The sequence below is a fragment of the Salvelinus fontinalis genome, chromosome 6 (genome assembly GCF_029448725.1).
Source record: "Salvelinus fontinalis isolate EN_2023a chromosome 6, ASM2944872v1, whole genome shotgun sequence".
In the NCBI taxonomy this organism is placed as follows: Eukaryota; Metazoa; Chordata; class Actinopteri; order Salmoniformes; family Salmonidae; genus Salvelinus; species Salvelinus fontinalis.
The window spans coordinates 75,706,569-75,721,103 of NC_074670.1; the positions used below are offsets into that span (position 1 = coordinate 75,706,569).

Here is a 14,535-nt window from a genome sequence, read left to right on the forward strand (position 1 = left end):
TGCCAGTACCAAATGTACAATGTGCAGGGAACCCAGAGGGGTTAAGGTAGAAATGTACATGTACAGTATGCAGCAGTGGCGTGCAGTGGGCCTGGGGCCAGCAGAGAAGGCCTTGCTGGCCCTGACGGCCCACCACTGGTATGCAGGGATAAGGAAACAGTGACTGGTAGCTCCAGAAATTATAATAATGATCAATATAGCAGCAGCATAAGTGGTGGGTGAGTGTGTGTGTCAGTGTAGGCGTGTTTGAGTGTGTGGGTAAAGACCTGTGAGTGGCATGTAGTCAGTGCAGATAGACCGTGGGTGAGGGTGGTCAGATGGACCGTGGGTGAGGGTGGTCAGATGGCCGTGGGTGAGGGTGGTCAGATGGATCGTGGGTGAGGGTGGGCTGCCATTAATTAGCTGTTCGGACGTCTCAGTTCTTGAAGTCTTGGGCTATTCAGAAGTCTTAGTGCTAGCAGCTGTCTCGGAGCCTGTTGGTCAGGGGGGAAATGCTTTTGCTAATTTGCGACCCAGCTTTGCCAGCTCAGTGTAAGAATCCACCACTTATAGTATATAGGAGAGGTCGCAATTTACGCGACAAATTGGTCCATGCCAACTGCCAGCCACAAAAGAAAATGAGCCTGGCTCTTTAGAATGGTAGATATTAAATGCTGAGGTTGCGCACAGTGCATCAACATGATGAAGTGTGAATATTTCTGTCACCCACACACAGGCAAACGGTTCGCAATAAATGGCATTATTACGTGCTCCACCACCCATGTTATTTACATGATTAAATATCCATGTGGGCTGTGTTATGTACGTAAACACCACCCGTGTTATCTACACGATTAAATGTCCATGTGAGCTGTGTTATGTAGGTTAAACCTCTCGTTCTCTCAAACAGAGAATTAATGAACACAACATTTTTAATCAGGAGAAACGATAGGGATTATCCAGTCGCAGTACATTTTAATGACCTAAAACATGACATTTCTACCTTTTTAGATTATGCGGCATAGAGAAAGTCAATATATCAGACAGGGGAGGTGATATAAATAATAATCTGAGCAAAAGACAATGTTTTGGGATTTTCACCCTCCAGACATTATGCCCAAAGGGTCTTCATGATGAAATGCTCATGCATGTTCTGTTGTAAATGTGAACATGAATTAATGCCACTGCTTCAGATGACTTGTTTCTTGCATTGTAACCAATGATTTATGAAAACTTACTTGATAGGTCGATGTCCTCATTGTGGTTTTACAGGCGTGTTTATTAACACGTTTTATGTACACACTTTATTAGAATACTTATGAAATTCAAATTGTTATATTTGGTAACACCTGCCTATTTTCCACCGACTCCAACCGCATTCGATGCATGGAACGTATGTGGGTGGAGCAATGTCTACATAAAAGTGAAAATTACTGTAATGAAACAGGCAGGGAGCAGGTCTCAAACCCTCGACCTTCTAGCCCGAGGTCCGGCGCGCTATCGACTGTGCCGCAAAAACATGCTCAAGCGTCAGAGTCGATTTCCGCGCTTATAAACCCAGGGTCGTTACATTATAAACACTTACAAAAGCTCCGGACGAAGGCCTTGAGGCGGATACCTAAATCAAAAATAAAGAGCAGTGATACTAGCAGCAGTGTGTGGGTTTCTTGTTTGTTTTAATCTGGGCTTAGTCATAGTAAAACACGTTAATTATGGTCATTTTGCCATTTCCTTGCAAAAGTGATATTTTGGTAGGCTATTTTAGTCGTAAATCTAGCTCTTTTTGCCCTAGCTTTTCAACAATCGTGATGTAGAGTCACGTCATCTCAAGGGAGAAGTTCGGTATGAAATACACTCCCTTCTAGATGTGCTGGGTGGTACCACCTGGTTTCGTACAGAAACAAGCACCATATTTGGCAATGGTCTTGGTAAGTGGAGTGTACCAATATATTTTGCATGATGCTTCCTTGACTAGACTACTGGCTTTACACAACATTCAAAAAGGCAGCACATTTCCGCATAATGTTCTAATTCAACGTTTCTTTATACTGTAACGACCCGGTATTGTGTTCTGTGTTTGTGGGTGTTTTATGGTTCTCATGGCTACTAGCAGGGGTTGAATATGTCAGGACAGATGGAAAGGTTGGGGGGGTATGATGGGTAATCCCGCGGTATTACCCATCATACCCCCCCAACCTTTCCATCTGTCCTGACATATTCAACCCCTGCTAGTAGCCATGAGAACCATAACACACCCACAAACACAGAACACAATACCGGGTCGTTACAATACAGTACCCGGTACCAATCTGTGAGTTAATTTGACCATTGGAAAAGGAGCTACTGCATAAATACTGCAATACGGGTTGAATCTAATCTTCGTTTTCAAGGTGCTGAGTGCATTTTTCTTCCGAACACAATACCGCAATAAATATGAGTCCATCCATTCATCGATTTCTTTGCACCGCAAGTGGCAATAGACGTCAGGAAATTAGCGCCTTGCCACTGTGAGCTAACTGTCCAGAGCTGCATTTGTTCACGATGTACAACACTTTATTATCAGTGAACGCTACTGGACCTCTGGTGAAACGTGTTGGTATCTAGACCACGTTCAGATAGAAATACCGTATGTAGAACAAACCTCTCTGACATGTAGAATGAGGAATTACCCCACCCACAATTTCTCACCGGAAAGCTTTGATATATATGTATATTGGGCAAAGGCTGAAGTTGGGGTTGATAGTTACCGTTTAAACGCGTTTCGCCAGAGAGGACGAAGCTAATATTTGCACGCTATTTATCTCAATTGTGTTTTTCGTCCATGTCAAATGTAACGTTACAGGCTGAGCAGAATAATACGGATTTATCGACTTTCATTCCGGTCAAAATGTCTAAACTACAGTTGCTGAACGTGTATGTTACCGAACGACTAACAGCGGCAGTTGCAGAGATATCCGTGGCGGTCGACAGAACAGTAGTAGAGTTGTATGAAGAAATCTCCCGTTCTAAGGAGGAGAATAACCGTCTGCGAAGGCTGTTGGATTTGTTTTTTTTTAACCCAGAGATAAAGTTATACAGAGCAGGTTTGTGTTGACCAGTTTTGTTAATTTTATTTTTTATTTAACCTTTATTTAACTAGACAAGTCAGGTAAGAACATATTCTTATTTACAATGACGGCCATCACCGGACGACGCTGGGCCAATTTTGCGCCGCCCTATGAGACTCCCAGTCACTGCCGGTTGTGATACAGCCTGGATACTTTGTGGTACAGCCAGTTACTGTATTGGCTAGCCAAATATCTGAGTGCAGGCTGAAGTTTTTTAAATGAACCTCCGACTCTCGAGTCGCTCTGCAGTCGATACTTAAAACATTTACATTATTTAACTGGGGAAGCATAAACGTTCAGGCTGCACAGACTGAATGGAGGCTAGTTTAGAGCTCTGGTTAAATTGTGATTGAGAGCATTAAAGGTTAAATGACTGAAAAATGGATGTCATTGTTGCAATAGTTTGTGTGGGCAACATACTATCATCCTAAATTGACATGTATCATTATTTTTCCATATCAAATTATTGTATATCGCGCTAATTTCCCTAATGTTGACAGTTTGTTACTACCTTACACAAGCTTGCATTTTCACCCCATAAAATTTGAGTGGAATTACACATCCCTTTTACTTCATATTGGTGGTGTTAGTATACAAGTTTAGTCATTATAATGACGGAAGATTGATTGCTTAACTTATCAATATCTTTGGTTTTGTACAGTTGATTTTGTCACATGCTCTGGTTTGTGCAGGACGTAGACCCCGGAGTTGAAGGTGCATTGTACCATCTAAATCGCTGTGAAATATACACTACATACACACAATTATGTGGACACCTTCAAATTAGTGGATAAACTATAACAGTAATCCCGTTGATGACAGGTGTATAAAATCGCACACAGCCACGTAGACAAACATTGGCAGTAGAATGGCCTTACTGAAGAGCTCAGTAACTTTTAACGTGGCACTGTCATAGGATGCAATCTTTCCAACAACTCAGTTCCTCACATTTCGGCCCTGCTAGATCTGCTCCGGTTGTCTGTAAGTGCTGTTATTGTGAAGTGGAAGCGTCTAGGATCAACAATGGCAGGCCATACATGATCAAAGAACGGGACCGCTGAAGCGTGTAGCGAGTAAAAATCGTTTTTCCTCTGTTGCAACACTCACTACCGAGTTCCAAACGGCCTCTGGGACTAAGGTCAGCACAAGAACTGTTCGTCGGGAGGCTTAACGAATCACCAACCGCAATGCCATGGTGTTCTCAGCCTGTGGGCATCATGTGCGTAATTACTCACCAAGAGCCCAGCGCCGAGCCTTCCTGCTAGCAAAGTCACTGATCAAGTTGTTGAAGTCCAGCTTTCTAGCTAACTGACTTTCAATGGACAGCATGGTTAGACTGCAAAGCCTGTCCTGGGACATAGTGGACCTGAAATAGTTGATCGTTTTTAGCTTACTGAAAGCTCTCTCGCCACACAGCAACAGTTACAGGCAGTGTGCAAAATATACCTTTCCAAAAATGCTTTGCAGCTGCATCTTACAAATTGCATTCAGGCGACCAAGAGGGGACAAGCTATGAGGGAAAGTGGCAGCATATACAGTGTTCAGGTGTCTTACTTCATTATGAAACTCAGGTGTAAGATCTCTGGAATACTTCATGATCAGTGGTTGGCACACAGAAGAGACTTTATCCTCACTAATCTGCCCAACTTTCAGAACAGCAGAAAATGATTCTACAATTTTTTCAGTGGTGTGGAACCTAGTGTCCAGGTCACTTATGATGTTGTCCATAGCAGTAAAAAACACTGTGTTCTGAAACAGCGTTGCTGCACTGTCCTGAGCTGTCTCCTCTCGAGAGGTCTCATCATGGAATCTCTTCCCTTTCCTCTGGCGGTTGTATTCCTTTCTGAATTGAGGTGCAGCATCCATTTACGTTGCAATCAGTGTTGCCTCAGACAAGAGACTCCCATCTCTAAGAGCCTGCATCTCTTCCTTTAAGGCTCTGATATTGGCTGCCTCTGTGTCAAGTGAGATATTTCCTGACTGGAGAATCACATTACTGTCCTCAATGCATTGCAGTATCTGCAATTATGCCAACTGACATGTCATTCAACACAATGCTGCTCACCTCCTCCTTCAGTTGGGAGTAGGGCTGGTTCATAGGTATGGGGAGATATGGCTGCTGAGCCTGAAGTTGCATCTGTTGGGCCTGCACCAGGCAGGGGCAACTGATTTAGTATGAATAGCTTGCTAAAAGTTTGCCTGCATTGATTAAATGTCGGCTAAAGGAGGAGCGAAATGTAAACACTCAGAATTTTCTGTGAAGATATTAAGTAACTAATGTAAAGGGAGTAAAAGTAGCCTATTTCACTATGGACGAAGCTAACAGGTTAATTTCTACCACTCACGGACTACACCCACCTTCCTTTGTGAAATGTTGGGTGACATACTTTTACCCTTTCTTTTCTCTCCTCTTTCTTTTCGTTTTTGGAAGCCAGATTTTTCTTTAGGAAGCTGAGATATAATGCTCCACCGCCACTCCTCACTCGCAAGTGCAGTTCGCGCCTGGTTTGGGGCAGGACCGAACCATTTGATGTAAATAGAGAGGGAGGGGGGTAATACAGAGGCTCTCTGGATATTTACTTTTTGCCAAAAACAAGAAGTAAAACCGTTCGTTTTTATTAGGACACTGTAAATAAAATATTATATTAATGATGATAGGTTAATCAATTAATATTGAAAAAAATGTACCTCATGTTCTAATATTTTTTTGGGGCCCCTGTCAGTCAAAGGGCCTGAGAATCGTTCTAAATTCCCCCCATAAGGCGCACCTGATTACATTTACCGCATTGGCGACCCACTTGAATCAAAATGCAGCAAGGTGTCTTCTTCAAATTATCTTCTGAACAGTGATGTACATACACATTAATCCCAGTGTGGTTTTTGAGCTGTGTTAGTTTTAACAGGACGTGCAACCTCATCTCCCCCCAATCGTGTAACTGATTTCAACGTAAAATCCAAATAAATGATTGACAAAGGAGTGTTATGGCAACCTACAAATCAAAATGCATTATCCAAAATGTAGCTCACTGTGTTCTGTAGCTTGTTCTCTAGCCAGTGATTTAAAATATCTCAAGTTTCCATGTTTGTTTTGTTGTTAGTTTCAGCAGCGTGTACAACCTGATTTCCCCCTTATAAATATCCGTGATTTATTGCAACAACAGGGTTTTGGGCGGTGTGCAGTTTAAGGTGCTTTAAAAAAAAGAAATACAATAAATATGATTACTATTGTTGCACATGTATGTAGATTGTACATTTTGTGTTTAGTTTTTCTAAATATCACGAACTGTCCTTCATATTGGTTATTGATTTGGACACGTTAAAACTGTGTTTTGACATTTGGGCTATTTATCAAAATGTCTTGTCAACAGGAAGTAGCGACGGCATAATTTTCAATTAAAATTTTAGGATTATAAATTGAACGTTCAACATACATTTCCAATGGTATTGTACTTTAATGAGGTAAACTGCTGAATGAGTCCAAAAACGTGCTCCGGCTGATTTTATTTTTGATATACCAGAAATCACCGAAATGGTTTGGTCTGCCTACTTAAACCCATATCATCTACCTATGTTTGTCCTCTGTTGTTGCATGCCGTTCTTTGTTTGCTGAAATCCATACTTTTAAATAAAACGTGAATCAAATACACGCACCGTAGGGCTGGGCGACATGGCCAAAATATCATATACATTTTCTAACATTGGCGGTATTTATTTTTTATAGTTAAAGTTCCACATTTGCTTTATGAGTAGCACATGACCCTAAATTGGCAACACATACATTCTACGTGATTTCAATGGGGCTTTCTTTCTCCATTCTGATTTGTTTTATACTGTTCAATCAAACTTCAACCAACAATTATTTCAAGCATTTTTATACATTTCCTGCACTCATCTGAGATCATTTACACACTGCCACGTTGGGCTGGACGATATGGGCCAAAACAAATTAGGCCCTAGAATGAAAAAAAATGTTCCTGCTGGAAAAACCAATCCTCAGAGTTGGGGAACATTGTCAGAGCAGAAGGAAGCAATTTTTCTTCCAGGACAACATTGTACGTGGCTTGATTCATGCGTCCTTCACAAAGACAAATCTGCCCGATTCTAGCCTTGCTGAAGCACCCCCAGATCATCACCCACTGTGACATTTGGCGGAGGATCCATTTTAGAATAAGGCTGTAACGTAACAAAATGTGGGAAAAGTTAAGGGGTCTGAATTCTTTCCGAATGTACTGTAGTAAAATACAGAACCCCACCCAGCCCTACAACCGACAATTTTCTTCGTATCAACTGACAGCAACTCGATGTAGTCAGAGGTACACTCCGCCCACTTTCGTCTCCCCTCAACTACGTCGATGTGATGTACATCGTGGAGTTGAGTTTTACTTGGCTACTGTATTAGCTGAATTTAAATACATCAAAAAGATAGCAAGTTAATGTTGTAAAGAGAATTGTTCATGGCTGCAATTGTATTGTTGAATCATTTAGCTAGCGGGTTCTAAATCCAATAAAACAGAAATGATAAAATAGCAAGCTAACGTTAGCTTTTTCTACATATTTGAATTACATGTTTCAGGGACCAGAGAAAATAACTTTGAATTCAGTTTTAGATTGGAATCCTCTATTGAATTATCAACAACTTTATATTTCCTATTGTTTCTGTATCAGATCCCCAGCAGCTCACTTTCCTCAAATCTGAAGAGGATGTTCCCACCGAGCAGCAGGACTGTGAGCAAGAGTGGCGAGTCAGGCTGATTCATGAGGGCCCAGAGCCCAGACTGATTAAAGAGGAACTGCTTACCAGTCAGGAGGAAGATGAGCTTCTAGGGCTCTTGGATACCAAAGACTCCATATTCACTTCTCCCTTTGTGGAAAGTGACTGTGATCAGGAGAACCCATCTCAGCCCTCACATCTTTACCAAACCCAAACTGTGGAGGACAGAGAGAGGGGTTCTCTACTCACCAACACATCTATAGAGATCAAAACAGAACCTGATGGAGAGGATTACAGAGTATCAGAACCAGCCAGTGACTCTCAGCCCCTCTCTGCAGTAACTCCAGACTGTTCTGCAGCTCAGAGTGAAAACAGGAAAAGTGATGATGAGGTGGAGAGTGGAGGACTACAATCAGGGTCTAAGACACTCGAATCAAAGAGAAAACAGACAAAGAAAGGAGAAAGGTTCCATACCAGTGCTGGAGGCAGGAGGGGTAAATCCAAGGTGTGTAGGAAGACTTGTGTGTCAAATGTTTTTTATTTAATATGTATGGAAAACACACACAAAGGTTAAATAATGCCAGTGTGGTGTGTGGAAAATACTTTAGAATGTACAGGGTTTCCCCTATATTCACTTAGCAGAGTTAGTTCTGTGGCATATATTAGTTCTGCCGAGACATGCTTTTTGTATATTTGATGCATTTCGTTGTTTGGGGTAGATGCAAATGCCAACCCCTTGATTCAGCCTATTTATTAGAAGCAGCTATGATGCATCTGTTAAGTCTTTTAAAGGGAAAACATTTTAATATGGTGTTCACAATTGAATTAGAATTAATTTTGAAGTAGAATGTCCTATTTTAAAGAGTCACCAGAAGTGACCCGGGGGGAGATCCTGGATTAAAAAGGGCTTTAGGTGGTGGGGGGTCAATGGACGGGTCGGCACGGCTGAATTCTTTCCAGCCTCTGGGCAAGAACACTTTTGAGACCTGATCTTGGCGGCGGAAAGAATTTTGTTGTTTTAAAGGAAGTTTCCTGCAATCCTATACGTTTTGAGATGGAGCTGAGAGAAAATGTTGCCATTTTTAAACAAAATTTCCTGTAATTCTATGCATTTTGCCATGGCTAAGTTTACACCGTGTTTTTCCATCCTATATTTATTTTTGTATGACTAGCACAATACTTTTATATACAGAGAACACCCTGTAGTGTGATTTCCGTGTGATTCCCATGTGTGTGCAGAAGCGTTCGAACCGTATGTGTGGGAAGTGTGAGCCATGCAGGAGGACTGAGGACTGTGCTCAGTGTGATTTCTGTAAAGACATGAAGAAGTTTGGAGGACCCAGTAAGACCAGACAGAAGTGCAGACTCAGGCAGTGTGACGTCCACGCTCCGGGTGAGTCCATTCCATGCTCAGTTGACTCCATTTACATTTTGCAGACGCTCTTATCCAGAGTGGCTTACAGGGCAATTAGGGTTAAATGCATTGCTCAAGGGCACATCGACAGATTGAATCCCAGAGCCGGCTAGGTGAACAAACTAGCGACCTTTCAGTTACTGGCCCAATGCTCTGAACCGCTTGGCTACCTGAGTCCATAGAGAAGGGTGCATTTGGACCATAGTTAGTTTTAGCATGGGCAGCGCCCAAGCAACCACCAAACCTCACCAAAAGGAGGGGGTGCCTTTATTCATTTACAATATTGAAGCATCTGACCTTAACCCAACACCTAGTGACCTCATCAAGAGGTTTGGATCTGTTTGTTATCTATGCATAGTCACTTCACCCCTACCTACATGTGCAAATTACCTCAACTAACCTGTACCCCTGCACACTGACTCGGTACCGGTACTCCCTGTATATAGCCTCCACATTGACTCTGTACCAGTACCCCCTGTATATAGCCTCCACACTGACTCGGTACCGGTACCCCCTGTATATAGCCTCCACATTGACTCGGTACCGGTACTCCCTGTATATAGCCTCCACATTGACTCGGTACCGGTACCCCCTGTATATAGCCTCCACATTGACTCGGTACCGGTACCCCCTGTATATAGCCTCCACATTGACTCGGTACCGGTACCCCCTGTATATAGCCTCCACATTGACTCTGTACCAGTACTCCCTGTATATAGCCTCCACATTGACTCTGTACCAGTACCCCCTGTATATAGCCTCCACATTGACTCTGTACCAGTACTCCCTGTATATAGCCTCCACATTGACTCGGTACCGGTACTCACTGTATATAGCCTCCACATTGACTCGGTACCGGTACTCCCTGTATATAGCCTCCACATTGACTCTGTACCGTAACACCCTGTATATAGCCTCCACATTGACTCTGTACCGTAACACCCTGTATATAGCCTCCACACTGACTCTGTACCAGTACCCCCTGTATATAGCCTCCACATTGACTCTGTACCAGTACCCCCTGTATATAGCCTCCACATTGACTCTGTACCAGTACCCCCTGTATATAGCCTCCACATTGACTCTGTACCAGTACCCCCTGTATATAGCCTCCACATTGACTCGGTACCGGTACTCACTGTATATAGCCTCCACATTGACTCTGTACCAGTACCCCCTGTATATAGCCTCCACATTGACTCTGTACCAGTACCCCCTGTATATAGCCTCCACACTGACTCGGTACCGGTACTCCCTGTATATAGTCTCCTCACATTGACTCTGTACCAGTACCCCCTGTATATAGCCTCCACATTGACTCTGTACCAGTACCCCCTGTATATAGCCTCCACATTGACTCTGTACCAGTACCCCCTGTATATAGCCTCCACACTGACTCGGTACCGGTACTCCCTGTATATAGCCTCGTTATTGTTATGTGGTGTTAATTTTATTATTTTTTTCTCAAGTTTATTTGGTAAATATTTTCATAACTCTTCTTGAACTGCACTGTTGGTTAAGGGCTTTTAAGTATGCATTTCACGGTAAAGTCTACACTTGTTGTATTCGGCGCATGTGACAAATAAAGTTTGATTTGATCACTTTACGTAACGGCTAAGATGTTGGGTTGACAGTCGCTGGACCCTGGTGAGTTTTTGACGTGGCTTCAGTATATTTGATGCATCATGTTCTTTCTTTGTCTCTGTGCGTGTAGAAATGCTGCGTGTGAAGGATGAGGAGGGCAGGCGGATCCTGAGGAGAGGAGGACATCCGTCTGACGACAGTGAGAATGAGATGGAGTGTGATGAAGCTGCACGCCCGTCACTATAAAAATGCACTGAACTAACAGGCATGGTTGTTGATGACTCTGATGTTTAGATGAACAGAATGAAATAGTCTCTGTAATGCACAGCGCTTAACTCAGACAGCTGTTTGTAGCTGTTGGGAAAGTATTTCAAAGCCTAAACTTGATCACTCAGGATGGAACTTTCCAGTGCTACTGTTTTTGCCATGTAATATTTTATTAAAACAAAAATCAGACAAACATATAGTAGAATAGTTTACCTATTTATCTAGTCTGCTTGTGTGTTCTATGTGAGATAAATATTCCTCTCAAGGTGCATTCAAGTTGTGAGAGCCATAGGAGGGAAACATGTACTCTGACAAGCAGATAATGCACAACAATTCTTAATGCAATCTCGCAAAAACACCTTTAAAAGCAGTTTTGTCCCTTAAAAAAAAGAGGGAGAACCTACTTTTACATTGCTACCACATTTATTTCTCTACTCCTTCAATTGCATGTGGCATCGTTAAACAAATGGAGAGTTTCAAGCATGGTTTAGGTGCAACAGAGCTCTTAAAGGGGGAAAAAGGGAAGTTAAATACTTTTTTTAATAGAAACAACCATTTTTTGGTGAATAATTTATATATTTATAATAACAATCAGGATGTTTGGTTCAATTGGGGTAAATGCGTCATCAGTTGGCTACAGGCTAATGGCTCATCTAATAATATAGACAGACCATGCATAGTCCAATATCTGAAAATAATTTAAACATTGTTTTTACCAATATGTTTTTGGGCCCATTTCTGGAGGTGGAAATAATATTTCAGATGGTGACATGTTGTCATTGATTTTAGAGTAGAATGTCCTTTTAAAAAATTCACCAGAACTCAGCTTCTCAGTCCTTCTACATAAAAATTATCCCGGGGGAGGACCCTGGACCCCCTAAGCAAGGACACTGGAATTGGTCAAACTCACAGTTTAATACATGTACCAAATGATCCCTTTTCCCTTAAACGTATGATGGTCATGACTTTCTTAGATGAAAGGGGAGGTTAACTTAGCCCCAGACAGTGGATCTCACTTAAATTTCAGTCAAGGGATTTTCATTTTTTCCTTTAACCACTAAATTGTAAAAGTTTGTAATTAACTTAAGAGTCCTGCCGTCTCTCGTGTTGGGCGAGGATTCTGGCGCTTCCTGCTTTGGAAGTCAGCTGTCAAACAGATTGTTTGGAGATTTACGACACTGGTGAATCATCCCGGGGAGGATAGTTTGTATGGTTTCATTTCATGTCCTTTGGACAAGGGTTCACACTGATTATTGAAATGTGCACATTTATGGAAATTCAGATGGTATTGCCTGAATGTCTTACCTGTGATTTATTTCCTTATTGAAGCCATGTAACAGTTGATTGGTTGATCAGTTTCCTGTAAGGTTATACAAAGCTCTCATTTGACAGTGAGGATAAAGGGTTATGCCAGGTCAGAGTCAAAGGCCTTGAAAGAGAATACTTTGGAGGCGTGTGTGTGTAATTTCAATATTTCTCAATGGTGTACATGTATCTTGTGAATCCTGGAACTTGTTAAAAAATGCGCATGCATTTAGTGAGCACTGTGCGTCATCGTTGATCAACCACAACGGTCTTCCCTGCATGGAGCTCGACCAACACAAGACTGCTGGCTATGAGGATGACAACATGGTAGGTTAGACACAGGATACACACATATTAGGCTTGTTTGTTAGTTCAATCAAATAGCAGTAATATATAAATACTATCTCCTGTGGTATCCATTTGCAGCCATGGCACAGTGATGAAGGGTTCCTTTGACCCCGTGCAATGTAAAACAGCCATCAAGGTCAAAAATATCAAGAGCTGAGAGAAGTGACGGGACAAGGAGAAAGTACGACCTTCCCCATAACATGAAGGCCGGCATTGTGGTGCAAGAATCGCTGTTAATGCGGCAATCTTCTATTGCTATATATTTATTTGGAATTTTAAAATGAGTTATGTACCTATAGACTCTTGTAGAATATAGCTTAGAAATGCTTCAGTCCTGAGCTCTGAACTGAAACTAATGTGGATGATCAGTCACTGCATCCATAACACGGTCTGAATAGGAGTGGTTTCTCCAGCACCATATCTCAGCTTTTCACCAAGACAGGGTGCTGCGTTATTGTTTGAACTGTAGATTGCCCCTTTACATGAAACATTTATCATAAACTTCGTTTTATTCTGCCAACGTGATTTTAATTTTACAATGTGCGTTATAGATTTGGCTATTGCTCAGTTGACTAAATCGTCTGCTATCTATCTATATGTCCCTTGTTCCAGAAAGAGGGGGACAAGGTGCGGCGTCCACATGCGGAATCACTGTGGCCGTGTGAAGCACAGTGAGGGGAGGGGGGCAAATCCCACAAGCAGCAACACATTGCACCACATGTAAATTACATTAGCTAGGTTTCCATGGCGACATATTTCCATGCAAATATTCTAGTTTGCATGAAGAAAACATGTGCATTTACCCACCAGTGGTGTGGTCCCACCAAACAGACCTGTTGCAGATCAAAATCACTGCGTGATGAAGTAGTGCACACAATGTACTTTAACTTGAAGATGCCCTCCAGGATCTTAAGCATAACATATTGCACAATTGGATTTGTAACTTATCACACGAAATGGATGATGTAGTACACAAAAAAAATGGGTACCAGCTTCAAAACTATTAGCTGAAATTAGTGCATTCATTCACTTTCTCCAAATATTGTTAAGTTACAGCCTTATATGTATTTTCCTCAATCTACAGACAATACCCCATAATCACAAAGCAAAAACAGGATTGCAGAAATTTTAGAAAATGTATAACAAATTAAAAAAAATGGAAATATCTCATTTACATAAGTATTCAGACCCTTTACCTAGTACTTTGTTGAAGAACCTTTGGCAGCGATTACAGCCTTGAGTCTTCTTGGGTATGACGCTACAAGGTTGGCTCACCTGTATTTCGGGAATTTCTCCCATTCTTCTCTGCAGATCCTCTCAAGCTCTGTCAGGTTGGATGGGGAGCGTTGCTGCACAGCTATTTTCAGGTCTCTCCAGAGATGTTCTATCGGGTTCAAGTCCGGGCTCTGGCTGGGCCAGTTAAGAACATTGAGACTTGTCCCAAAGCCACTCCTGCGTTGTCTTGGCTGTGTGCTTGGGGTCGTGGTCCTGTTGAAGGGTGAACGTTCTCCCCAGTCTGAGGTCCTGAGCCCTCTGGAGCAGGTTGTCATCAAGGATCTCTGTACTTTTCTCCATTTATCTTTCCCTCGATCCTGACTAGTCTCCCAGTCCCTGCCGCTGTAAAACCTCCCCACAGTATGATGCTGCCACCACGCTTCACCGTAGGGATGGTGCCAGGTTTCCTCAAGATGTGATGCTTGGCATTCGGGTCAAAGAGTTCAATCTTGGTTTCATCAGACCAGGGAATCTTGTTCCGCAGGCCTAAAAACATGAAATCATTCAACATAATAACAAGGCGGGTCCGAACACACTGGCTCAAT

The 14,535-nt window shown here is 42.3% G+C and overlaps 1 protein-coding gene across 2 annotated transcripts; it reads left to right on the forward strand.

Annotated features, from left to right (window-relative positions):
- The first annotated feature begins 2,628 nt into the window (after positions 1-2,628).
- On the forward strand, positions 2,629-11,257 carry LOC129858438 (uncharacterized). Of its 2 annotated transcripts, XM_055927656.1 has the most exons (4): positions 2,629-3,062; positions 7,752-8,302; positions 9,037-9,190; positions 10,926-11,257. In XM_055927656.1, exons 1-4 carry the CDS (start codon positions 2,801-2,803, stop codon positions 11,039-11,041), a joined length of 1,083 nt encoding a protein of 360 aa, XP_055783631.1. In that variant the 5' UTR covers positions 2,629-2,800; the 3' UTR covers positions 11,042-11,257. The 2 variants fall into 2 exon arrangements, with proteins under 2 accessions (XP_055783631.1, XP_055783630.1); XM_055927655.1 differs by lacking the exon at positions 10,926-11,257 and having other exon boundaries at positions 9,037-10,004.
- The last annotated feature ends 3,278 nt before the right edge of the window (positions 11,258-14,535 follow it).

Excerpts from the sequence above, each read along its gene's own strand:
- LOC129858438 (XM_055927655.1), top strand. The coding sequence starts at position 2,801 with ATGTCAAATGTAACGTTACAGGCTGAGCAGAATAATACGGATTTATCG. Across the intron at positions 3,063-7,751 it reads GATAAAGTTATACAGAGCAG|ATCCCCAGCAGCTCACTTTC; the intron begins GTTTGTGTTGAC and ends TTTCTGTATCAG. Across the intron at positions 8,303-9,036 it reads GCAGGAGGGGTAAATCCAAG|AAGCGTTCGAACCGTATGTG; the intron begins GTGTGTAGGAAG and ends ATGTGTGTGCAG.